This window comes from Palaemon carinicauda, chromosome 23 (assembly GCF_036898095.1).
Source record: "Palaemon carinicauda isolate YSFRI2023 chromosome 23, ASM3689809v2, whole genome shotgun sequence".
In the NCBI taxonomy this organism is placed as follows: Eukaryota; Metazoa; Arthropoda; class Malacostraca; order Decapoda; family Palaemonidae; genus Palaemon; species Palaemon carinicauda.
In genome coordinates, this window is record NC_090747.1 from 76,903,975 (window position 1) to 76,931,457 (window position 27,483).

A 27,483-nucleotide genomic window follows, 5' to 3' on the forward strand; every position below is an offset into this window, starting at 1 on the left:
ATGAGTTTGTTTCTTCATTATGATCAGAGATGAACGTAAACAAAACATTGGTTGCCATTTTTTATCGCGCTTTTTAGCGTGGTTAGGAAACGCATGATATAAAATCGCCTTTTAATATTTGTGCCTGTTTTAGTTTAGGGTACTGTAGTACATGCATTAAGTGTTCTGTACATTAAAGGGTAGTTTGTTAACAGTACTACATACAAGGGAAGGTTTTAAAAGTCCGAATATACATGTTAAATAAATAGGTAAATATGATGTCACTACTTCGCGGATTTTCACCTATCGTGGCCGGGTCTGGAACCTATCTACCGCGATAAACGAGGGTTCACTGTACCGGTAGTTTCTAGTAAAAATTCATTTCTCCAATTTAATTTACTGTTTTAATAGCATATCAAAGTTGTTGATGCGCGATAATTTTGTAGACTTTGCTTGATGATAAAACTTAGGAAATTATTGACTTTTATTTTAAATTCTTTAGAGGGTTTTGTGCAATTTGGTTTTCATAAACTGAAAAAGGTATACAGAAATGTAATAATATACCAGTCATATTCCACTTAATGTCATTGGTAACAGCTGTGGTAAATGTTTACTATTGTACAAAAGTTAAATTGCAAGCAAAATAGTTGGATGTTATCTGAATGGGTTGTTCATATCAAAACCACTGTTGTTTGTTAAGTTTTTTATACCCATATGTTTCTAACGATAATTTTATCATTCATTTTCATTTGCTTTTTTTAACTTATTGAATTAGAAGCTGACATAAAGAGGTGGAGAAAAAGAGGGTAGTTTATTATAATTAGGTAACAAAAAAAAAAAAAGATACACAAAATACATGATAAATTCATTTTTTATTGATGAAAATTTGGTCCTTGCACAATATGTGGGATTGCAAGTGTTGCCTAAATATTAATGTACTTTAATTTCCTTTATTAAATTTTATTCTTAAAAATGACTAATGATAACAAAAAATTAAAATATGAAAAATATAAAACTTAGCTTCCCTCAGAAACCCGCGATATAAATTTACATATATATTTATAAATCCACAATGTACTGAGGGTGTGATAGGTGAACATTGATATGACGAGGGGTTAGTGCTTTGTGTAGAGTTGAGCTTTCTAACCACAAGTGTGGACTCTCAATCAGTAGCAAGAGATCCTCTAAATTTTGATTGGAATAGTTTGTCTTCAATCTACTAGTTCCTCTGAAGAGTTTAAATATGTAGGTTTTGAATATCCTTCAGGAATTTTCAGGGAGAGCTGTGCTAATGCACCACATTGGCCCAACAGCCTGTGGTATTCACTCCAGCATCTGAAACCAAGAATGTACCCCCTTCGGTCTACACAGAAAGTAGGAAAGCGGACTAGCTTTGTTTCTTCCTTTCTGACCCAGAACCTTAAAGTTTGGATTTTCTCTTGTATTTTCGAGGAACATTTCCCATCCCACAATTTGACGTTTTGATGAGCAGCAAGAGGTCTTCAACTAAAAGACAATACCAAACTCTTTTGAAGATGTCGATAACATTTCTAGAGTTAGTCACCCTGTCAAATAACTCCCCGACATCTTTGCATTCTTTCTGGTCCACCTCTTTTGTGGGAAAGATCTTAAGACATCTACAATACTGTCATATGATCTGTTTCAAGCATCCCTTTGAGGTGGATCACGACTCATACAGGTTCCCTAAGATCACACAGTCTTTTTCCCTGCATAAACAATCTCCACACACTCCTGTGTTTTTATTCTCAGGATGGGGTTGTTGAGTTTTTGGTTGTGTTGGATAACTCCACTATTTCTCTTAAAGAACCTTTACAAAAAACTATACCGGCATTTTTGATAGCTTTCTAGTCAAACACATAAAGCCTCTTTAGAAACGGGATTTGCTTTATATCATGGCACAAGAGTGAGGGGATATGAACCTCTGTCTGGGGTAGACCTTAAAATTATATTTACAGAGATTTACGTCTTCAGAATGTAGTCTGTTTAAAAATACCGAGACCAACAAATCCCTTTCAACAATGACGATCCGTATCTTAATGACTACCTTTTTTGAAAAAGCTGATGCTATCTTCATCTCTTAAAAACAACGATGAGAAAAATTGCCTCTACACTAGCGTTGTTTGCTAATAGGAAATTTCAGGACACTCAGTGTTTTACAGTTTGGTATGGACTTAGGTTGTTGATTAAACACTACCTGAAATAAATCCAGGAAGTACATTCATGCAAGGTACTTGGCGCATTTGTGTTGATTCCAAAACCGTCCCTCCTCCCTAGCCTTGAGCAGGAGAGTGGAGCGTTGTTTATATACCTTCGACCGTTAATGGTGGTTGAGGATTTGTTGTGATGTAGGTATGCCGGTAATGGCTGAAGTGATGGTTCCTTTCTGGGATGCCGTGCATGATGTCACTAGTGCTATGGTAAGTTCAGATGAACTTGAACGATCTTCCCTTTACACACCGAGTCCATGTTTTACACATTGATACACTGGCCTTAGAGGAGAGCAGACAATGTTTGGTATTTATGTCATGTTGGATTCCCTGTTCCAGCCTTTCACAGGAAAGTCCTTGGAGACTACACAGCACCTCCCCCAAAATAAGGTTTTCCTTCCTAAAAACTCCTTTTTGGTATTGAAAAACCTCTAGGGGCACAGCATTTAAAAAAAATTTAGATATTGATATATTTTAAAAAAAGGCTTACATTTGAACCTTTGAAAAGTCATTTGGTGAAAGATCTCACAGCTTAAGCTTATTTTTATTGGTGCTGGTATCAGCAAAAAGCATAAATGAACTACAAGCACTATATTTTAATATAGGCTTTGGGGAACATATGATGTTATCTGATTTGCCTCCTTTCATAGATAAGAATGATTTTAAGAATAAAGGTTTGCCAAATTTCTTTCAAATTCCCTCTTTGGAAAAGGGGGTTAGTATTACATCAGCAAGTTGGTTTTTTTTATCCAGTAAGAGTCATTAAGTATTATTTGGAGAAGACTATGGCCATTGAAAGTATTGTTCTCAATTAGTTTTGTGGGATTAGATTTCCAGTCTTTTATCAAAAAGTGTGATGGTCTTTTTTGTTAAAACTTTGGGCAATGGAGGATCACAAAATGTTGGATCTAAGTCTGATGAAAGATTTGAAGGTTAGGGTTCATGATGTTAAAAGTTCAGCTCCATATCTTAATTTTTGCAAGAATCTTTCTTTGCAAAGGGTTTTAGCAGCAGCTCTGACATGTGAAGTTGATATTCACTGAATATTATCATACATTACTACATTGGATCCCTTTCTCTGGCTACAGCTAATTTTTCCTTTGCATAGACATACATCAAATATTCTGGCCTATTCTTTTCACATTCTCCTTTATCCTCATACGCCTGACAACACAGATTACCAAACAATTCTTCTTAGCTCAATGGGTCAACTACTTCACTGTAATTGTTCAGTGGCTACTTTCCCCTTGGTATGGGCAGAAGACTCTTTAGCTTTCAGCGAAAATACAAATTACTAACAAATTTGTCATTTTTATGTCTAAAATTTATTTCTATAATCCCCTGATGTTCATATACTTGCCCACCTTTCTCTCCCAGGCCCCCTGACTAGTAAGGTCAGGAGGATAGGGAATAGTTTCAGGAGACTGAAAAACAGACAGTATGGCATATCAAATTAATTGCTTTTGCCATTCGTTGCTAGATTGTTTCATTATGTTACTGGAAGCATTTCTATTGGATTGTAAGAGAACTGAAATTTTTTGTACTTTAGGGGTAAACATATATCAAACCAAGCTGAGAGAGAGAAGTAATATGAATATGATATTTCATTTCTGTTAACATCTTCAATTGAAAAGTTTAATATTTTGTCTATCTTCACATTCTAGCTGAAGATTAAGCTATCATATTAGAATAAGAAAAAATAATTTAAATTTTTTCAAGACCAGACCATGAATGTATGATTTGGTTGGATATATCTCAGCTTTTTGAGCAATTAAGTTTTTTTTTTCATTGGAGTGGAAAATTTTAGTTTTCTTGCTTATGCAAGAGTGACAGCTTAACTGATTTTTAACTTTTATGGCTTGCCTGTAAGAATGTGTAGCAAGGCATGAAATAATTAGATAGCCATACCAATCTTTTTACACTTCTAAAAACTGTCAAGTACATTACTGTGAGACCTAATTATATCACTGACCGTGTAATTACTTAGGTAATAAGGAGTACAATGGATGAAAGATTGAATGAAGCAGCTGCAAGTGATTTTTTAAATTGTATTTTAAGAATTTTTCCTTTTGGATGAATTTTGAATTTTAATTTGTTCCAAGACGGAGTACTTACCTCAAACTACTTTCTTAGGAGTATCTGGGATTCTCCTCCCAACCGACCAGAATTTTGTGTAGTTTCCCCTATCTCCGTTTTCTATGGTGGGTACCTCTGTAGCGGATGAATACGTGCCCCGAGGCGACCCGGGTCAGTGAGCGTGCGTGGCCAGATCTCGGTCATCAGTAAGTTTCTGGTCGCGACGTGATTAACACCTTGCCGCGCTCTCTTCACCCAGTGCGACCCTTTGTGTTCCCGCACGGTCCCCACGTGTTCTACCCTAACCTCTTTCCTCTGTGTGCTTCTGTTGCTTGGTGCTTTAATGTTCTATTATGGAGCATCCTTGTCGTTGCCCCGGGCCTATGGCCGGTAAATCTTGTGGTGCGTTTCTGTCGAAGCCGGAGGTCGACCCTCACACTTTGTGTTCTTTGTGTAGGGGCAGTGTTTGTTCCCCTTAAGCCACGTGTCCAGAGTGCGAGGCTTGGCCCGAGATCCAGTGGGTTCTCTATGGAACCAAGAAAAAGAAGGCAGCCAAGAGATCGCCCAAGAAGGCTAGCATCTCGTCATAAGCGTCGCCCGATGCCCCGTCGGAGAGAAGTTCCCTACCGCCTTCCCCTACCCGGAGTAGGGGACGAGGTAAGTCCGTTGCGGGAAGCGGCCCATTGCCCTTCCCCAGGAGTCTGATATTCCTGATGTGGGGGATGTTGTGTCGGTTCAGGCATGTGGGGGGGCGGGAGTGTGTTCGGGGGACGAGGTTCTGGTGCCTACAGGACCTGTCTCGGCCGAAGATCCGATATGGGGGAAGCCTGCTACGGCCCCTTCCCCCACATCGTGGGTAAGTGTTTCAGGTGCTTCAGCGACCGGGGGAGAAGCGGACAAAGAAGCAGTGTCGTCGAATTCAGATTCCATCGCTTGGACGGCCCCCAGGACGCCCTTCAGGTCGCCCATGAGATTAGAGGAAGAGTTTGACAACTGGTTCGCTCCCAAGAAAGCGCCTCGGTCTCCCCTGGCGCCGTCGTCAACGCTCCCGCCCATCTTTTTGCAGCATTCTTCGCCAGTGGAGTGACACGAGGATCCCCCAGCAGCATTAGATGTATCAGTGGACTCAGCGGGCTCGTCTTCCTCCCCGTCATCGTTCTCCTCCTTTTTATCGGATTCGTTCTCGGAAGATGAAGGCCCAAGGGACTCGAGGAAGAAGCGGGAGAGGTCCCGCTCGCGCTCTGGCCACTCCAGGAAACGCGCTAGAACCTCCAAGAGGAAATACAAGAAGAGCCGTTCGTCAAGGGATAAGTGGGTGCGAGTCACAATTCTCCGGAGCGAACTTCTCAAAGCAACCACCGCTCCTGGCGCCTCCGGGTGGCTCCCTAGAGCCGCTTCTTCACCCTCGTGACACGGCTCCTCCTGTAGGCCCGACTGTCGCCAGAAGTCAACCCACCAGGTGACTTTCACCAAGCATAAGTCCACGAAGGCACCAGCTCCATCCGCCCAGCAGAAAAAGCCACTCCTTCGGCCAGGCAGCATGGCCCTAGCTCCCGGTCCCTCGACGGCTCTTCCCGAGCAGCAGGGCTAGCCAGCAGATCTGGGGAAGCCCGCGGCTCCACGGAGCTCCGCAGGAGGGAGTAGACCCATGACGGCTACTCCCGTCCCAGCGGATCCGCCCGCTCTACTAGTCGCCGCGCCAGTGGCTCGACATGAGAGGAAGGTCCTAGCTTCCCACGCGGCTCCATCCGTTATCGACGAGGCTCCCCATGCGGATGACCAGGTAACGGAAGGCCTCATAGAAGGAGGAGAGTGCTCTTCAGACGACGTCTCCTCCTACCGGAAGGTCTTGGCCCTCATCATGCGACACCACAGGCTGGACGAACTTAAGCCTTCGGCAGAGCAGGCCTGGCTCTCCGGACTGAGCAGATTGGTGGAGAACCCGGTCCAGCAGAAACCGTCCCTAACCCTCCCTCTGGCACCGTACGTGATGCTGGGTATGGACCTTATTGTTAAGTTCATATCCAGCCAAGTTAACGCCCCCAAGAGCCAGGGTGGCTCCAAACTTCTACCGGGGCTTAGAACGCAGAAACGCTTTTACGTCCCGGATGGTCGCCGAGGAGGGCCCCGTACATTCGAGCCAGCTATCGCCATCTTAAATCAAGGAGCGGCAGAAGACAGGGCATCCTCCGCTCCGGTGTGCTTCTTGCCAGCAGAAGCTTCCATTATTGAGGATATGGCCCAAGACCTGGTCAACATTTCTTCTTGGTTGGACTGGTGGGCTTGCACCCTGGTGGGGTTCCAGTCCTCACATGACCTCTCCGTTCCTGAAAACCAGTCCTTATTATGGGAGTTGATCAGCTTGGGAGGTAAAGCCTTGAAATTCCTCTCTTTTCAGTCCCTCTCGCAAGCAGCCAACTGGGTCCTACGGAAACGGGACACAGTTTAGAACAAGTTGTTACGTAGGTTACCCGAGCGGGAGGCGAGGTCGCTGAGGAACTCGCCGGTGTGGGGCGAGTCGGTTTTCCCCCTGAAGACGGTTGAAGAGGTGATGGAGAGGGTCAGGAAACTCAAAGAAGCGGGGGAGCCCAGACCCCCGCCTGCAAGACGCCCAGCTCACAGGAGGCCCGCTTCAGACGGCCCTCACTCGTCCCATTCTTCGCCAGTCCAACCGAGGAGAGAGTCCCCGATGGTGTCTTGGCACCAAGCCCCACAGCCCTCCCGTAGGGGAGGTTCAACCCTGCAAGCCTCCTTTAGGCCCTCCTATTCCAACTCCAGGAGAGGACGCTCCAGCCGCGCCTCTAGGAGAAGATAGGCAGAGAGGCCCCCTACTCCTGCCGAAGCCTCAGGTAAGGGGATGCCCCAAACACTCTTGGCAAGCTTGGCGGGACTACGGTGCGGATCCGTGGACCGTAGCAGTACTGAAGAACGGGTACAGGTTGCCCTTCCTAGCGGAACCGCCCCCTCTAATTCCGGACCAACAGACAGAGTGGTTGGCGCCTAAGGACCCGTTAAGAAGGGCAGCATTACAGGAGGAAGTGTCGGCCATGCTCGCCAAAGGGGCATTGGAACCAGTCAAGAACCCCAACCCGGGGTTCTACAGCAGACTCTTCCTGGTGGAGAAAGCGACAGGGGGTTGGAGGCCGGTCATAGACCTGTTGGCCCTCAACAAGTTTGTGTGCAAAACCGACTTCAAGATGGACACCCTGAAGTCGGTGATGGCAGCCTTGAGGGAAGGGGATTTCATGATGTCCTTAGATCTCAAGGATGCCTACTCTCAGATCCCTGTCCACCCCTCCAGCAGGAAGTTCCTAAGGCTGAAGTGGGGTACCCAAGCATTGCAGTTCAGAACTCTCTGCTTCGGGCTGTCGACAGCTCCTCAGGTCTTCACGAGTCTTCACAACAGTCTCAGTCTGGGCACACGAACAGGGCAACCGCCTGATTCGTTACCTGGACGACTGGTTGTTACTTTCAGCCTCAGAGGGAGTACTGAGGGAGCAAAGCACGAAGCTTTTACGGTTCTGCAGGGACTTGGGTATCACCATCAACCTGGAAAAGTCGCAGTTGACGCCCTCCACCAGGATGACCTACCTGGGGATGGTTCTAGACACCCAGTTGGTGAGGGCCTTCCCCTCCTCAGAGAGGTTGGACAATCTGGATCAGATACTTCGACCCTTCCTAGCGGACCAACCGAGGAGAGTCAAGGACTGGCAGAGGTTGGTAGGCCACCTCGTGTCGTTGGAGAAGTTAGTCCCCCGGGGGAGACTCAAACTGAGAGGGGTTCAATGGAACCTAAAGGAGCTCTGGACCCCGGGGACTCCCTGCACAAAATAGTTCCGGTGTCCCCGGAGACAAAGGAAGTCCTGAAGTGGTGGCACGACAGGACGAACACCCTCAAGGGAATGTCCTTCGCGATCGACTCTCCGGAGATGCTGTTGTTCACGGACGCATCAAAGGAGGGATGGGGAGCCCACCTTCTCGACGAGTCGGCGTAGGGGAAGTAGTCCTTCGAGGAGAGAAGCCGTCACATAAATGTGCTAGAGCTGATGGCCGTTCAAAGGGCATGTCTAGAATTCGTCCATCTACTCCGGGGAAACACTGTGGCTCTGATGTGCGGCAACGCCACGGTGGTGGCCTACATGAAAAAGCAAGGAGGACTGAAGTCGAAGGAGCGGTGCAGTCTCACAACACAGTTCTTGGAATGAGCCTCAAAGGAACAGTTCGAGGTCACAGCCAGGTTCATTCCAGGAAAGAGGAACGTTCTAGCCGACGGCCTCAGCAGGATGGGTCAAGTAGTAGGGTCGGAGTGGTCCTTACACCTGGAAGTGGCTCAGACGGTCATCCTGAAGTGGGGGTCACCAGTGATGGACCTCTTCGCCATGAGACTCAACGCACAGCTCCCCGTGTTTTGTTCTCCTGTACCAGATCCAACCGCAGCATTCGAGGACGCCTTTCAACATCCTTGGGACAACCTCGACGTGTATGCCTTCCCGCCCTTCGGGATGCTCAGACAAGTCCTCAACAGAGTGAGACGGGCAAACAACCTGTGGATAACTTTGGTAGCGCCCTGGTGGCCGGAGAGAGAATGGTTCGTGGACCTTAAGGAACTGGTGCGCCTCCCACCATGGCCCCTTCCAGACAGGCAAGACCTCCTCCGTCAGCCACACTTCCAAAGGTTTCACGAAAACCCTCGTTCCCTCCGCCTACACGCGTGGAGGTTATCGAGCGGCTCCTGAAGAGCGAAGGATACTCTTCGAAGACCGCCGCAAGGATGTCGGGTTACCTAAGACGGTCTTCTGTCACGGTATACCAAGCGAAGTGGACCACCTTTACTAAATGGTGCGCCTCAGAGAACATCAGGCCGTTGGAGGCCTCCATTCATAAGATAGCCGACTTCCTAGTCTGAGAGACGACGTGGGTATGTCTATTCCGGCCATCAAGGGAGTCCGAGCGGCTTTGGGCCAAGTCTTCCTCCTAAAAGGCATTAATCTAGGAGCTTCCAGACAAATCTCGATGCTCATCAAGAGCTTCGAGCAATCGTGTTCCCCCCGGGCCTCTAGAGTGCCCCAGTGGGATGTGGCCAGAGTTCTGAAGGTTCTGTCGGAGCCGCCCTTCGAACCCCTCAAACATATCCTAGACAAGGAGCTCACCCTCAAGACTGTCTTCCTTTTAGCCCTAGCTTCAGTGAAGAGAGTAAGCGAACTCCATGGGTTGTCGTACGAGGTCTCGCACACGAAAGGTTGGCGAGAAGTAAGTTTCAGGTTCTTACCCAATTTTGTAGCCAAAACTCAGAACCCAGCTTAGTGGGACCCTAGGTTCGAGGGGTTTTCAGTGCCAGCGATTCCGCATTCGGACAACCAGAGGGACTTGTTACTGTGTCCAGTCAGAGCTGTGCGAAAGTACAGTACCTGGAAAGAACGTCCAAGCTTCGACCTGGAATCAAGAGTCTGTTCGTCTCGTCGGGGCTAGTGAAGAAGGCAGTCTCCGAGAATACGGTCTCTTTCTGGTTACGACAGGTAATTAAGAGGGCTTACGACAGCACAGGAGTCTCCCTTCCGGGAAAGCCGAGACCCCATGATATTGGGGCCTGAGTACTTTGTTGGCCTTCGAGAAGAACATGGCTGTGGGCCAGATCCTGAAGGCGGGCACTTGGTCCAGGCAGTCCACCTTTACGGCTCACTACCTGAAGGACTGTTCTAGGAAGTCTTTGGATGGTTTCTCCATTGGTCCCGTCATTTCTGCGCTCCAGAAGATTTAAGGTCGTAGCCCCGGGGAAGCCGTGGGCGGTAAGTCCAAGAGACACAGGTTCCTTCCTTACCTTTCCCCTTATTACCACTTCCCCTCCATTCCCCTTGATCCCTTCTCCTGCCATGGGGAACACATTCACTTGAAAGCATCCATGTCCGAAGACTCTTACAGAGGTGAGTTACTTAGACACTAAAATAGTTTTTTGCATAGTTTTCCCTAATTCTCATTTCTATTTTTGGGTCAGAAGGACCTAGCCTCCTATCTAGGTTCGATCCCTTTTCCAGCCGGTCTCTCGGTCCGAAAGGCCACTCCCACCTCCTAAAGTATAAGTCTCCTAAGAAAGTAGTTCGAGGTAAGTACTCCGTGTTGGAACAAATCACAAATTTTAAGTAATTTGTATTTTTCCTAACAGTACTTACCTCGAACTACTTTCGGGTTATGGCCCACCCATCCTGCCCGGAGTGCCTTACAGGACTTACGATACCATATCTATCATAAACTTACTGATGACCGAGACCTGGCCATGCACGCTCACTGGGCCAGGGCGTATAGAAAACGGAGATAGGGGAAACTACACAAAATTCTGGTCTGTTGGGAGGAGAATCCCAGATACTCCTAAGAAAGTAGTTCGAGGTAAGTACTGTTAGGAAAAATACAAATTACTTAAGATTTGTGATGTTCATTATTTTTAGCTTCCAAGTATTCAATTAACTTAGTTCAAACAGTATGTTTGATCTAAGTTAATGAATAATTGGGTTTATACCCAATCTCTTTACATTTGATTGAGATATTTTAATATATATAGGAATTCACAGTTTTCATTCCGTCTATGTTACGATCTTTATAAAATTTATCACTCTTTTACTTACCCCATTTTTTGCATTGGTACATATGTGGTTTGAGATCATATTAAAATTATTTAGTAAGTCACCCTACAACAGTAAAGTTTTTAATTTAGCACAGTAGAATTGCTGAGAATATGGTATTGTCTGTGTTTTGTTTTATCTTGGAAACATTTACTATATCTTTTCAGGACCGTTATAAAAATGACCTCAACCTGGCTATTCAGCTGCTACAGTGTAATCCATCGAAGTATGCAACACATAAATTAGATTCAGTAAGTTATTATCCATGCTCGTATACTGAACACAAAATTGCAGTTTTATATTGATTAGTTATAGTTAATATAAATATACTTTACATGTATTTCTTCCTACACAAATACAAACGATTGCCCTTTAATAGGAGTATGACTTAAGGAAGCTGGAATGGCTGATAAAACTGAACTAGGCACAAGAGTTATGACTACCGGCAGGTGGCGGGGAAGCCCCACCCATCCGTCAGTCAGCAAGACTAGCACTTCTAACTAAGGCTGCAAGTAATATGCATGTACTTCTGCTGTCTTTCATAATTTGGCTGTTTTATTTTTTTTTCTTTTCTTCACTAAGGAGATAGATATGTTTTTAGGTTTCAGTTTTTTCCTGGTAAACCTGGATAAATTTAATGAAAAACACAAGTACATGCAGTTGTTTCTGGGTAAAGTTGCAAGAACTTTGGCAGGTTTATGTGCAAACTTGCTAATAATCCTAATCATCCTTGTACGTTTTACAGAAGGCGGGACTTTTCACATTCCTCCCCTCGTTACTTGTGGCTGTACAACGATGATAATAGAATATCATAGCTTTCATACATTTCGGTTATAACTATTATTATTAGTTATCATATGATTACGTTCTCTCTCTCTCTCATGACTTAATTTGTTATTTTACCTTACAAGATATCTCTCTCTCTCTCTCTCTCTCTCTCTCTCTCTCTCTCTCTCTCTCTCTCTCTCTCTCTCTCTCTCTCTCTCTCTCTCTCTCTCATGACTTAATTTGTTATTTAACCTTACAAGATCTTTCTATTTTATACTATGATAGAGCAAACCACATTTACAAATAAAGAGCCCTCGATGTACTGTAAATATTCTAAATTGTAAACATCTACATATACAAGTATGGATGTACATTTATTCATAAAATTAAGAGTACTTTTTCAGTATTAGATTAAAAACTAAAATTTATTTGTAAGCTTAAATAAATTCTAATTATCCATATATTATTCATACTGCATTTATGAATAAAATACAGGGACCAGTAAATTCGACCTAAGTCAGTTTTCAACTTAAGTCGCCTCTCCTGGTAAGGTATACGTGTATATGGAAACCAACTAGTCTCAACCTGTACAATTACATCAAACTAAACCCTTAGAAAACCCTCCAAAAACAATTAAAGGAAATTTGCCAGGAAACTTGGATAATGCAGATAAAGTTGAGACTTAAATACTAGTAAATCAGGGAAACTAGCAAAGCTAAAGAGGAAGAGAAAAAAAGATAGAAAATTTCCTCAGAGTAGCACAATTCAATGCTCAGTCAATTAGAAACAAAATAGAAAACTTCAGGCAATGATAGCTAGGGAGGAACTAGATGTCATAGGCTTTACCCAGACCTGGATTCAAGGAAAAACAAAGTATTTTATTGGAGAATATGAAATTCCAGGTTTCAATCTTTTCAAGAATGATCGCCATATCAAAAAAAAGTGGTGCGGTAATGCTCTATGTTAGAAATCACTTGAACCCCCATAGAAATTAAATTAGAAACCAAATGTGAAGTGACAGGTGTAAATGTTAACACCATAGTAAAAAACATGTACATACTAGTAATAAATATACAGACCACCACATTAAGCACAAGAATAGAATGAAGAGCTGTATAGACAACTTGGACAAGAGATTAACAATAAGCTAGCTGTCTTAATGGGAGACTTCAATGCAGCAGGAAACTGGGACACTATGAATTCTACATCAAATGCAGAGGGACATAGGCTACCAGAATTTGTCAACAATGAATTCCTCCATCAGTGGGTTGATAAACCAACTAGGGGAAACAACAAGGCTAAGGAGTTCTTCATCAGTCTGTCTCCCTTTGAGGCAACTACATCCTGGAAAGACACAATGCCATCTTGGCTTGATACATTTAACAGTTGTTTCTTACGGACACAATGTTTGAGGAGCTCCAACCTGGTGGATTCCTTCTCTGTTTTTCATCTAGCAGATGTGGCTGCTGCCATAAACAAGTAGAGAAAGCCGGTCAGGCTTCTCTTATAAAGAGAGCTATGGCTCCAAGAATGCATGCCCCTCAACTACCCCAAAAGAACTTGCCTTTCTAAGCAGGTCAACTTGTATTGTAAAGTCGATATTTTCCTCATACAAACTTTCAACAGCCTAGGAGGCAAGTTCCTCAGCCCACCATTCACTATTGAAGGACACTCCGCTAAGTGTAGAGGTCGTTATCGCAGAGGCTCCCGCTAGGGAATGCATATCCCCCTCTTACCACCTGTAGGGGGATGGCTACAAAGCCATTGCCGTAGGTGGCAGCTTTTCGGAACCGATCCCTTCACCATGGGAGTACTGCATTAAGGATATCGAGTCCCATTCATAGACTCCACCCCATATGACTCTGACAGCCCAATCATTCTATTTGAAGGCTCAGTGAAGGCCCTCCTCTTACTAGAAGAGGTGTCTAAGATGTTGGTCAAAAGAGCCGTAGAGGTAGTCCTTGGCAACTTTTTCTTCCTCATCAATCTATTCTTAATAAAAGAGCTGACATGGGGTTGGAGACCTGTCATAGATTTGTCCCTTTTGAATCTGTTTTGGAAACAAAGTTCAAAATGGAGACTTCTTCCACTGTTAATCAGGTTATTATGAAGAACAACTTCCTTCTGACCACAGACCTAAAGGATACATACATTCAGGTCCTCAGCCATCTTGTCTCAAGGAAGTACCTTAGGTTTCCCTTTTGAGACAAAATGTTCCACTTCCAGGTGCTAAGCGTCACCCTGTCAAGAGCACCTGAGGCCTTTATCAGGATCTTTGCCCTTGTGGACATAAGGTTTCTATTATATTTGGCTTCTGCTAACAGTCTCTCAAACCCTGCTTATAGAACACAGCATCTCCTCCTTGACTTCTGCAAGAGTTGGGGATTCAACTAAATCTAGAAAAGTCTAATCTCGTCCCCCAACAGTCCATGGATATCAACTCGGCTCAGGCCAGAGAGTTTCCATCTGTCGACAGGGTAGCAGGATCCAGGAAAGTGGCAGAAACCTCCTTTGAAGGAAAATCGCTTGCTGTCCGCTCTTGGCAAAGCTCTTAGGATGCCTCACCTCATTGGAGAAGTTAGTCGCATTTTGGAAAATGCATCTTTGCTCGATGCAGTGGGCTCTGAGTCAGTGATCTTAAACTCTGACCACCATGAAACCCTGTTGTTGGTGCCCTAGGAGGTAGTGACAAATCTCCAATGGTAGTGGAGAAAGAACCTATTAGCAGGAACACTTTTTCAGGTCTCTCCCAAAGTACCTTCTATTCTTGGATGTTTCATGACAAGGATGGGGGCTTACCTAGGAAGGGAGCAGTTTTCAGGTCTGTGGTCTTCGGAAAACAAGGCTTTTTCACATCAACTACATACAGGAACAATTATGAGGGCATATAAGTTCTCCGGGGAAGCATCACCAAGTACCCCCCTAAAGCACATGATGTCTGTTGTCTTGCTGCAACCCTGGCATTCCTCAAGAACCACTCCAATTCTCAGGGATTCTCAGAGGCCACTCCATGGTATTGATGATCAACAACTACACGATAGTGACCTACATCTCCAATTGGAGGCACTCCCCCCCTTCTATGCCAATTAGCAGTGGAGATGCATCATTGGGAATAGAACAATGCAGTGTCCCTCTCGGAGAGGTTTATCCCCGGGAAGAGGAATGTCATTGCAGACAATCTGAGTCGAACCGGGACAACATTTGGTTCCGAATAGTCTTTGCTTCTAGTGGTGAAGAGTCGGCTCCCTCCTAAAATTGGGGAAGTGCCTTGGTAAATAGATAGATAGATTATGACATAAAATCTACTCAAAATATTGTTACAATAAATATTTGGAAACTTAGAGACAAGATTATTATGTTTTCCATGCATAAGAATCCCTAGGAAACTTTAAGGATTTCTTAGAGATCCTTGACAAATTTAACATACTTGGGTTAACATGTATGCACCATGTAATACTCAGGGTAGAAATCCTCAACCTTTTCTTCTGGGTGATATGAACAGCAGATATCCATTATAGGGAGATATTTTAGTAAACTCAAAGGGCAATCTGTGTGCACCACTAATAGAAAATGAATATATTGGGATTCTAAACACAGGTAATCCACTCACTCCCATATCCAGACAGGTACACTGTCATGCTTTGATCTTTCAATAGCAAGCTCTAATTGTCTAGCTTACTTTCACTGGAGAACATTGCATAACTGGTATACTAGTGATCATGCACCAATAGCGATTACAATTAAAAATGGTCCACCTGAATATAGATCACCTCATTGGTGCTTGGATAGAGCTGACTGGCAAAAATTTAAAGAACTAAGCAAAGAAGAAGGTAATCCAGATTAATTTGAGAATGTTGATGATGCCATTAATTTACTAAATGGAATTCTTCACACATCTGGAGTTCATTCTGTTCTAAAAAGGACGGGTCTTTTCTGTCAATGACCGGTCCATTGGTGGGCGCAAGAAATTTCGGTTTTACACAGATCTACTGGAATTACATTAATAAGGTGCCCTAGAAATCTCACTGAAGAGAATATTGTTACTTATGGGAAATGCAGAGCACAATTTTGATGAGCAATTAAAGCAGCTCAATGCCAGGCATGGTCATGTTTGGTTTCTTTAGGGAATAATAGAATCCCTCCTTTTGCCATTTGGAGGAAAGTTCATAAAGTTGCTGGCAAATATACTCCAAATTCTCCAAATATGTTAAATATTAATTATTGATATATTACTAATGCTTTGGAAGTGAGTAATTCACTAGCTGATAATTTTGAGAGTGTATCCCAAAAGTTAGACAACTCGCCAGGCTACCTTTATAGATGTAGAGAAGAAGAAAAGACTCAATTTCATATTTACAGAGAGAATTTGACTGCATTATCATCATGTAGTGATATAGCCCCTGGCTTGGACGGAATTCCTTATGCAATGATAAAGCACGTGTGTAATAACAAAAACTTTATACTGTATAATTATTATTAACCAAATATGGCATGACCATGGTTTCCCATCAGCTTGGGAACTAGCCATTATTTTAGCTCTTAAAACTTAGAAAGGAAAAAGTTTTAGCTGCAAGCTACTGACCAATTGCATTGGCATGTTTTATGTAAAGTAATGGAAAAAATGGTCAATGCAAGGCTTGTATGGGTACTAGAAAAGAAGGGTATTTTGTCAACAGCACAGAATAGGTTTCGAAGAGAACACTCTATAATGGATGCACTTGTCCATACAGTCATCTGCTTGTGAGTCATTTATTTTCAAGAAACATCATGTGATAGTAATCTTTCAAATTGAAGATGCATAGGATACCCCATGGAGGTATGGTACACTAACCTTAAAACTGTCTATGAGTTTGGTCTCAGAAGAGAGTTTATTCATTCCTTTTTACAAAGATGATTCTTTCATGTAAGAGTAGGTAATACTCTGTCTGAAAGAAAATGCCGGGAAGAGAGAGTCTCACAGGGTAGTGTGGTTAGTGTTATATTATTTGCGCTAGCAATTATCGGTAATGAGATTTCATCTGTGATTCCAATTGATGATCTCTGCACAAACTTTGTGAATGGCCTTTCAGTTTCATTTTCAGTAGCAAGAATTGCAACAGTTGAAAGAAAGCTTCAACTCACGATCGATCGAATTATGAAATGAGAAGATTTGAATAGCTTCAAGTTTTCTGCAAAGTAAAACTGATGTCATTCTTTTCTGTCACATTCATGATGTACACCCATACTCATATATATACATATACAGTGAACCCTCGTTTATCGCGGTAGATAGGTTCCAGACGCGGCCGCGACAGGTGAAAATCCGCGAAGTAGTGACACCATATTTACCTATTTATTCAACATGTATATTCAGACTTTTAAAACCTTCCCTTGTACGTAGTACTGTTAACAAACTACCCTTTAATGTACAGAACACTTAATGCATGTACTACAGTACCCTAAACTAAAACAGGCACAAATATTAAAGGCGATTTTATATCATGCGTTTCCTAAACACGCTAAAAAGCACGATAAAAAATGGCAACCAATGTTTTGTTTACATTTATCTCTGATCATAATGAAGAAACAAACTGGAGGTAGAGCTTTGCTTATTACCCAGACATATTTCCCATACTTTTCCCTTAGAACTACATCACATCTTCCTACCTTAGATATATATATATATATATATATGTATATATATATATATATATATACCGTATATATATATATGTATATATATATGTGTGTATATATATATATATATATATTTATATGTATACACATATACATACCTACATATATACATACATACATATATACATAAATACATGCATACATATATATATATATATATATATATTACTGTACAAGTGAACCCTCGTTTATCGCGGTAGATAGGTTCCAGACGCAGCCGCGATAGGTGAAAATCCGCGAAGTAGTGACACCATATTTACCTATTTATTCAACATGTATATTCAGGACTTTTCAATATTAAACTTACCCGATAATCATGTAGCTGTCAACTCCGTTGCCCCGACAGAATTCTATGGAGGGATACGCCAGCTATCACAATACTAGAAGGGGGGTGTATTTACCAGCGCCACCTGTGGCCAGGTACTCAAGTACTTCTTGTTGACACCTCCTCAATTATTCCTCTGTCCGTGCTTCCGGCAAGACGTTCTGGGATACGCTTATGTTCTTGGAGTATTTTCACGACTTTGGTGAAGTATTTCTCTTTGATTTCGGCTGTCGCTTTACTGGAAACTTCTATATTAGCTTAGTTAGCTTTTGGAATTAATTTGATTAATTATGGTGACGAGAGAGTATGAACTCTCGTTCACCTTTCAATGGCCGACCCTTCCCTTAGACGGAAGTGTTGGTGTCTAAGAGAGTATAGACTCTCTTTCTTAATTTTGCTTAACAAAAGTTATAGATTTATTTTATATCTCTCCGCCTCTTATAGGCCTCTTCGATTAACTTCCTTTTATTATAAACTCATTAAAATTAATTTTTATATTTGTTTATATTCGACCTTCCTAATAGTAGGCGGTCTTTTACCGAAGTTAATAAACTTTGAGCCCGTCATTTCGGTTTTACCTGTTAACATATTATGCTATTTCCGCCACAGAGTTTGAAAGATTTTCTTTGACAGTCTCGTACTGTTTTCAAAGTTGAACTAACGTTTTGTTTTGTCTCTGCAGTTGTTGACGTTCAGAACGTTCAACTTGCACTCTATCGTTACGATAGAGAAAGAATGTTCACGGTTTCACGTTGCAGTAAGAGTAACCGTGTCTAGCGTTTTGTTCATTCTTTCTTAACTTAATGGTTTTGATCCTAATAAAGGAACTTTTCAGTTTTTTCCTTTAACAATAATATGTTTTAACGATATATATGATTGGGCTCTTCTCTCAGGTTCTAAGTCAAGAGAGAGAGAGAGAGAGAGAGAGATAGAGACGGAGGGAGAAAGAGGATAAACGTTTCATTCAAGCCTGCCAGGCGTACGAGTAACGTCATTATCGATTTTTGCTCTTCTCCCTAGTCTCTTTAGGGGAAGAAACTAAACGTTTCTAGAGTGATCTAGTGTTTAGTCTCTTTCCAACCACTGAATTATCTTTCATTAGATTTTTCTGTTACATTGTAATTCTGTTTTCGCAATTACTAACTTTGAGAAAGGATAGAATTGCGTATTTCAGGTACAAACCACTTAAAGTTTCGAGTTCAGTGAAATAAGTGCAAACAGAAATCAAAGTGATAAGTGATTAGTGCGTGAGGGTACTTTTGTGCGCGCCAGTCGTCCTCCCAGTCCGGGACCTCTTGCAAGCTCCCAAGCCCAGGGGAGAAGCAATGTCGAAGGGCATAAGGGTTCAGCAGGCCTTGATCGGCGCACAGAAGTATTCTCGGTGGTTGTGGGCGTGTCTTACCGAGACCGTCACTCCCACCCGCAGACGATTGAGCCCTTATTTTGCTCGTCTGCAGAAGAGATTAGGGGAGAAAATAAAGGCAGAGTAACGCTGGTCTCAGGTCTCTAGACTTCTTAAACGTTAAGTCCAGACCTATGCCAGACGTACGAAGTTAAAGTTCACAACCCAAGTGCATCCATACAGTCACAACTTTCGGTCTTGATGCGTGAGTGTCGGGCTGAGAGTGTTGCACCTCCTCCTCCGCCTACACTCCCTCCACCTGTTCTCGCTCCGCCTGTGCTAGCCCAGCCTGCACCTGCTCCGCCTGTGCTCGCCCAGCCTGCACCTGCTCCGCCTGTGCTCGCCCAGCCTGCACCTGCTCCGCCTGTGCTCGCCCAGCCTGCACCTGCTCCGCCTGGTCGCAGCACCATCTGCCAGGCGTACGATGTTGTGAACTCTACTACAGTCCATGCAAGCACAGCTTTCGGACTTGATGAGTGAGTGTCGGGCTGAGAGTGTTGCTCCTCCGCCTCCGCCTACACTCACTCCTCCTACACTCGCTCCGCCTGATCACAGTACCATCTGCCAGGCGTACGATGTTGTGGACTCTACTACAGTCCATGCAAGCACAGCTTTCGGACTTGATGAGTGAGTGTCGGGCTGAGAGTGTTGCTCCTCCGCCTCCGCCTACACTCCCTCCTCCTACACTCGCTCCGCCTGATCACAGTACCATCTGCCAGGCGTATGATGTTGTGGACTCTACTACAGTCCATGCAAGCACAGCTTTCGGACTTGATGCGTGAGTGTCGGGCTGAGAGTGTTGCTCCTCCGCCTCCGCCTACACTCCCTCCACCTACACTCGCTCCGCCTGATCGCAGTACCACCTGCCAGCAGTTCCACCTGCCAGGCGTACGATGTTGAGACACGTGCTGAGTTTGCTGTTCCCTGTGGTGTTCAGCCTCCGCCTTTCTTAAGGCAACCTTTACATTGGGATCAGGAGGATTATACCTCTCTTCCTCCGCCTCCACTTGCTGCTCCACCAGTGATGCAACACTCGGTTGAGGCACAACAACCTCTCCCGTCCATGAGTCAGTTTCCTCAGCTCTTGCTGCAGCGAGCTCAACCCTCCATAAGGCAAGCACCACAACACCTTAGCCTTGCGCCTCAGGAGCCTCAGCTTGCGAGACATTTACCTTGTTCTGCGCAGCCTCTTCCTCATCGCGCTCCGCTCACACCACAGGAACTGGAACTTGCTACTCCGCTTCCGCCAAGCGCAACCCTTGGGTTCAACCACTCATGCTAGGAGTCAGCCTCCTCCACCCATGCGCCTTCCTTCTGCTTGTCTTTTATTCAGCCTTGGCAGACTGAGCCTCAGGTGTTCCCTCATCGGAGTCTTGAAGAGGAAACCACACTATTGTTGTTCCAGCTCGTTCTGACTCTGCTGTTCAGCATACCATGGTTTAAACCCCATGCAAGCATGCATAAAGCACTCTAGCACTGGTCATGGAATTTCTGAGAAATGTTAAACGCCATGCACACGCTCTGCTTTCCTTTCAGCAGGCTCTGCTTACAGCAGGCTCTGCTTACTACATGCTCAGCATTCAGCATGCTCTGCATTCAGCATGCTCTGCATACAACATGCTCTGCATACAGCATGCTCTGCTTTCAGCATGCTCTGCATTCAACATGCTCTACATACAGCATGCTCTGCATACAGCATACTCTGCATACATCATGCTCTGCATACCTTACCGCATGCTTCTCAACACATCTTGGGTTGTTGCCAACTCACTAGACTGTCAAGCAGTTTCATAACGTTGCCTTCTAGTCTGCTGCTTTGCACCAGTGAACTCTCACTCAGAGAACTTAGCTTTTCTAGGATAAGGTCCCTGTAGATGAGAAAGTTCTTTTCTCCCTCCTTCTGATATTCCCTTGAGGACTCTGTCATTTGGAGGGAGCCTTTAGCTGCATAACCTCTTATGGACTTTTATTTAAGCATAACATGCTTACAGGGAAGGTAATGGTTACACTTCAGCCGCTAATCCCGTCTGTTACCACACCTGCTCCCATAGACCTTGAGCTGTGTTGCATGACATGCAGTCCAAGCTTAGTCCTTGTTAGAGGATTTTTTGTTTACGGAGTCAATGTGTCACGGGGAAGACGTTCAACAACCAACAGAAGGGACTTGTTGTGACGCAGTGCGGCAACCTCAGCAACCCGTTAAGGAGTTGTCTGTACGACCCAGACAGTCTAGACAGATTCGGGTTGTCACTGTACTTCCTCGCTTGCCCATGATTGACAGTTTACAGACTGTGCAGCAGTATCATGATCTTGTGTCCGGCTCCGTCAGACGACTGGCTTTTAAGAGCTCCCTCAAGTCGTCGCTGTCTGGAGATTTTCAAATGGACCTGGATCTGACCAAGGAACTGGGCCTCCTGGTCAATTTTGAGGAGTCTCAGCTCGTTCCATCCCAGACCATTGTCTCCTTGGGTATGGATCTTCAGAGTCGAGCTTTTCGGACTTGTCCGTCGGCCCCAAGGATCTTCCAAGCCCTAGAATGCATCCAGAGCATGCTGAGAAGGAACCGATGCTTAGTCAGGCAGTGGATGAGTCTAACAGGGACACTTTCATCGCTGGCCCTGTTCATCGAGTTAGGGAGACTCCACCTCCGCCCCCTTCAGTATCATCTAGCTGCTCACTGGATAAGGACATGACGCTAGAGACGGGCTCAGTTCCTGTTTCCGAAGAGATGAGGTCTACTCTAACGTGGTGGAAGAACAGCATTCTTCTCATGGAAGGTCTTCCTTTGGCTGTTCAGACCTCCGACCACCGTCTCTTCTCGGACGCATCGGACACGGGCTGGGGTGCGACACTGGACGGACAGGAATGCTCGGGAACATGGAATCAGGAGCAAAGGACACTTCACATCTATTGCAAGGAGTTGTTGGCAGTTCATTTGGCCTTGATAAACTTCAAGTCCCTCCAGCTTAACAAGGTGGTGGAGGTGAACTCCGACTACACCACAGCCTTGGCTTACATCTCCAAGCAGGGAGGGACTCATTCGAGGAAGTTGTTCGAGATCGCAAGGGACCTCCTCATTTGGTCAAAAGATCGAAAGCTCACGCTGGTAACGAGGCTCATTCAGGGCGATATGAATGTCATGGCAGATCGCCTCAGCCGGAAGGGTCAGGTCTTCCCCACAGAGTGGACCCTTCACAAGAATGTTTGCAGCAGACTTTGGGCCCTGTGGGGTCAGCCAACCATAGATCTATTCGCTACCTCGATGACCAAGAGGCTCCTCTTGTATTGTTCTCCGATTCCAGACCCAGCAGCAGTTCGCGTGGATGCCTTTCTGCTGGATTGGTCCCATCTCAACCTGTATGCATTCCCGCCGTTCAAGATTGTCAACAGGGTACTTCAGAAGTTCGCCTCTCACAAAGGGACACGGCTGACGTTGGTTGCTCCCCTCTGGCCCGCGAGAGAATGGTTCACTGAGGTACTGCAATGGCTGGTCGACGTTCCCAGGACTCTTCCTCCTAGAGTGGACCTTCTGCGTCAACCTCACGTAAAGAAGGTACACCCAACCTCCACGCTCTTCGTCTGACTGCCTTCAGACTATCGAAAGACTCTCAAGAGCTAGAGGATTTTCTAAGGAGGCAGCCAGAGCGATTGCCAGAGCAAGGACGACATCCACTCTCAGAGTCTATCAGTCTTAATGGGAAGTCTTCCGAAGCTGGTGCAAGGCCAATGCAGTTTTCCTCAACCAGTACCAATGTAACCCAGATTGCTGACTTCCTGTTACATCTAAGGAACGTAAGATCCCTATCAGCTCCTACGATCAAGGGTTACAGAAGTTTGTTGGCAGCGGTTTTCCGCCACAGAGGCTTGGATCTTTCCTCCAACAAAGATCTACAGGACCTCCTTAGGTCTTTTGAGACCTCAAAGGAACGTCGGTTGTCCACTCCAGGCTGGAATCTAGACGTGGTCCTAAGGTTCCTAATGTCATCAGGATTTGAACTGCTCCAATCAGCCTCTTTTAAGGACCTCACATTAAAAACTCTTTTCCTCGTGTGCTTAGCAACAGGTAAAAGAGTAAGTGAGATCCACGCCTTCAGCAGGAACATAGGTTTCACATCTGAAACGGCTACATGTTCCTTGCAGCTCGGTTTTTTGGCTAAAAACGAGCTTCCTTCCCGTCCTTGGCCTAAGTCGTTCGAGATCCCAAGCCTGTCCAACATGGTGGGGAACGAACTGGAGAGAGTACTTTGCCCAGTTAGAGCTCTTAAGTACTATCTAAGAAGGTCAAAACCATTACGAGGACAATCAGAAGCCTTATGGTGTGCTATCAAGAAACCTTCTCTACCAATGTCTAAGAACTCAGTTTCTTACTACATCAGGCTTCTGATTAGAGAAGCAAATTCTCATCTGAAGGAAGAAGACCTTGCTTTGCTGAAGGTAAGGACACATGAAGTGAGAGCTGTGGCTACTTCAGTGGCCTTCAAACAGAACCGTTCTCTGCAGAGTGTTATGGATGCAACCTATTGGAGAAACAAGTCAGTGTTCGCATCATTCTATCTCAAAGATGTCCAGTCTCTTTACGAATACTGCTACACCCTGGGTCCATTCGTAGCAACGAATGCAGTAGTAGGCGAGGGCTCAGCCACTACATTCCCATAATCCCATAACTTTTTAACCTTTCTCTTGAATACTTTTTATGGGTTGTACGGTCGGCTAAGAAGCCTTCCACATCCTTGTTGATTTGGCGGGTGGTCAATTCTTTCTTGAGAAGCGCCAAGGTTAAAGGTTGTGATGAGGTCCTTTAGTATGGGTTGCAGCCCTGTATACTTTAGCACCTTTGAGTTGATTCAGCCTCCCAAGAGGAACGCTGCGCTCAGTAAGGAAGACGATCTTATTAAAGGCAGAGTAACGGTTCAAGTCGTCTTCCTTACCAGGTACTTATTATTTCATTGTTATTGTGGATAACTGATTATATGAAATATGGGATACTTAGCTATCCTTTAATCTTGTACACTGGTTTTCACCCACCCCCCTGGGTGTGAATCAGCTACATGATTATCGGGTAAGTTTAATATTGAAAAATGTTATTTTTATTAATAAAATAAATTTTTGAATATACTTACCCGATAATCATGATTTAATCGACCCTCCCTTCCTCCCCATAGAGAACCAGTGGACCGAGGAATAATTGAGGAGGTGTCAACAAGAAGTACTTGAGTACCTGGCCACAGGTGGCGCTGGTAAATACACCCCCTTCTAGTATTGTGATAGCTGGCGTATCCCTCCATAGAATTCTGTCGGGCAACGGAGTTGACAGCTACATGATTATCGGGTAAGTATATTCAAAAATTTATTTTATTAATAAAAATAACATTTTTAAAACCTTCCCTTGTACGTAGTACTGTTAACAAACTACCCTTTAATGTACAGAACTCTTAATGCATGTACTACAGTACCCTAAACTAAAACAGGCACAAATATTAAAGCCGATTTTATATCATGCGTTTCCTAAGCACGCTAAAAAGCATGATAAAAAATGGCAACCAATGTTTTGTTTAAGTTTATCTCTGATCATAATGAAGAAACAAACTGGAGGTAGAGCTTTGCTTATTACCCAGACATATTTCTCATACTTTTCCCTTAGAACTACATCACATCTTCCTACTTTAGATATATATATATATATATATATATATGTATACACATATACATACATACATATATACATAAATACATGCATACATATATATATATACTGTATATATATATATATATATATATATTACTGTATATATATGGGTTATGGAAAAAATCCGCGAAGTGGTGAATCCGCGATGGTCGAACCGCGAAGTAGCGAGGGTTCACTATATATGGGTTATGGAAAAAATCCTCGAAGTGGTGAATCCGCGATGGTCGAACCGCGAAGTAGCGAGGGTTCACTGTATGTATATATATATATATATATATATATTTTGCACATTTTTACGTGTTTTTCATATTCAAATAAGCCATATATATTTTTGATACATTAATGTCTGGATTCTCTTAACGACCTCGGGATCAGAGCCCCAGGCGAAATCACGCAAAGACAAGAGCTTGGCTCTGGCCGGGAATCGAACCCTGGTCGGCAAGCTTGTATAGACAGTGACTAAGCCACTTGGCCACGAAGAAAGATATGGCTTATTTGAATATATATATATATATATATATATATCATACATACATATACCAAAGGCACTTCCCCCAATTTTGGGGGGTAGCCGACATCAACAAGAAACAAACAAAAAAGGGGACCTCTACTCTCTACGTTCCTCCAGCCTAACCAGGGACTCAGCCGAGTTCAGCTGGTACTGCTAGGGTGCCACAGCCCAACCTCCCACATTTCCACCACAGATGAAGCTTCATACTGCTGAGTCCCCTACTGCTGCTACCTCCGCGGTCATCTAAGGCACCGGAGGAAGCAGCAGGGCCTACCGGAACTGCGTCACAATCGCTCGCCATTCATTCCTATTTCTAGCACGCTCTCTTGCCTCTCTCACATCTATCCTCCTATCACCCAGAGCTTTCTTCACACCATCCATCCACCCAAACCTTGGCCTTCCTCTTGTACTTCTCCCATCAACTCTTGCATTCATCACCTTCTTTAGCAGACAGTCATTTTCCATTCTCTCAACATGGCCAAACCACCTCAACACATTCATATCCACTCTAGCCGCTAACTCATTTCTTACACCCGTTCTCACCCTCACCACTTCGTTCCTAACCCTATCTACTCGAGATACACCAGCCATACTCCTCAGACACTTCATCTCAAACACATTCAATTTCTGTCTCTCCATCACTTTCATTCCCCACAACTCCGATCCATACATCACAGTTGGTACAATCACTTTCTCATATAGAACTCTCTTTACATTCATGCCCAACCCTCTATTTTTTACTACTCCCTTAACTGCCCCCAACACTTTGCAACCTTCATTGACTCTCTGACGTACATCTGCTTCCACTCCACCATTTGCTGCAACAACAGACCCCAAGTACTTATACTGATCCACCTCCTCAAGAAACTCTCCATTCAACATGACATTCAACCTTGCGCCACCTTCCCTTCTCGTACATCTCATAACCTTACTCTTACCCACATTAACTCTCAACTTCCTTCTCTCACACACCCTTCCAAATTCTGTCACTAGTCGGTCAAGCTTCTCTTCTGTGTCTGCTACCAGTACAGTATCATCCGCAAACAACAACTGATTTACCTCCCATTCATGATCATTCTCGTCTACCAGTTTTAATCCTCGTCCAAGCACTCGAGCATTCACCTCTCTCACCACTCCATCAACATACAAGTTAAACAACCACGGCGACATCACACATCCCTGTCTCAGCCCCACTCTCACCGGAAACCAATTGCTCACTTCATTTCCTATTCTAACACATGCTTTACTACCTTTGTAGAAACTTTTCACTGCTTGCAACAACCTTCCACCAACTCCATATAACCTCATCACATTCCACATTGCTTCCCTATCAACTCTTATCATATGCTTTCTCCAGATCCATAAACGCAACATACACCTCCTTACCTTTTGCTAAATATTTCTCGCATATCTGCCTAACTGTAAAAATATGATTCATACAACCCCTACCTCTTCTAAAACCACCCTGTACTTCCAAGATTGCATTCTCTGTTTTATCCTTAATCCTATTAATCAGTACTCTACCATACACTTTTCCAACTACACTCAACAAACTAATACCTCTTGAATTACAACACTCGTGCACATCTCCCTTACCCTTATATAGTGGTACAATACATGCACAGACCCAATCTACTGGTACCATTGACAACACAAAACACACATTAAACAATCTCACCAACCATTCAAGTACAGTCACACCCCCTTCCTTCAACATCTCAGCTTTCACACCATCCATACCAGATGCTTTTCCAACTCTCGTTTCATCTAGTGCTCTCCTCATTTCCTCTATTGTAATCTCTCTCTCATTCTCATCTCCCATCACTGGCACCTCAACACCTGGAACAGCAATTATATCTGCCTCCCTATCATCCTCAACATTCAGCAAACTTTCAAAATATTCCGCCCACCTTTTCCTTGCCTCCTCTCCTTTTAACAACCTTCCATTTCCATCTTTCACTGTCTCTTCAATTCTTGCGCCGGCCTTCCTTACTCTCTTCACTTCTTTCCAAAACTTCTTCTTATTCTCTTCATATGACTGACCCAGTCCCTGACCCCACCTCAGGTCAGCTGCCCTCTTTACCTCACGTACCTTGCGCTTTACTTCCACCTTTTTCTCTCTATATTTTTCATACTTCTCTATACTATTACTCTGCAGCCATTCTTCAAAAGCCCTCTTTTTCTCTTCCACTTTTACCTTCACTCCTTCATTCCACCA

General features: G+C 44.1%; 1 protein-coding gene across 2 annotated transcripts in view; it reads left to right on the plus strand.

The window, feature by feature from the left end:
• Positions 1 to 27,483, plus strand: part of LOC137617186 (uncharacterized) — a 112,542-nt gene that overhangs the window by 64,042 nt on the left and 21,017 nt on the right. For both annotated transcript variants that reach the window (XM_068347066.1, XM_068347065.1), the window contains exon 5: positions 11,065 to 11,148. In XM_068347066.1, the coding sequence (XP_068203167.1) occupies positions 11,065 to 11,148 (84 nt within the window). The remainder of the gene's footprint in view (positions 1 to 11,064; positions 11,149 to 27,483) is intronic.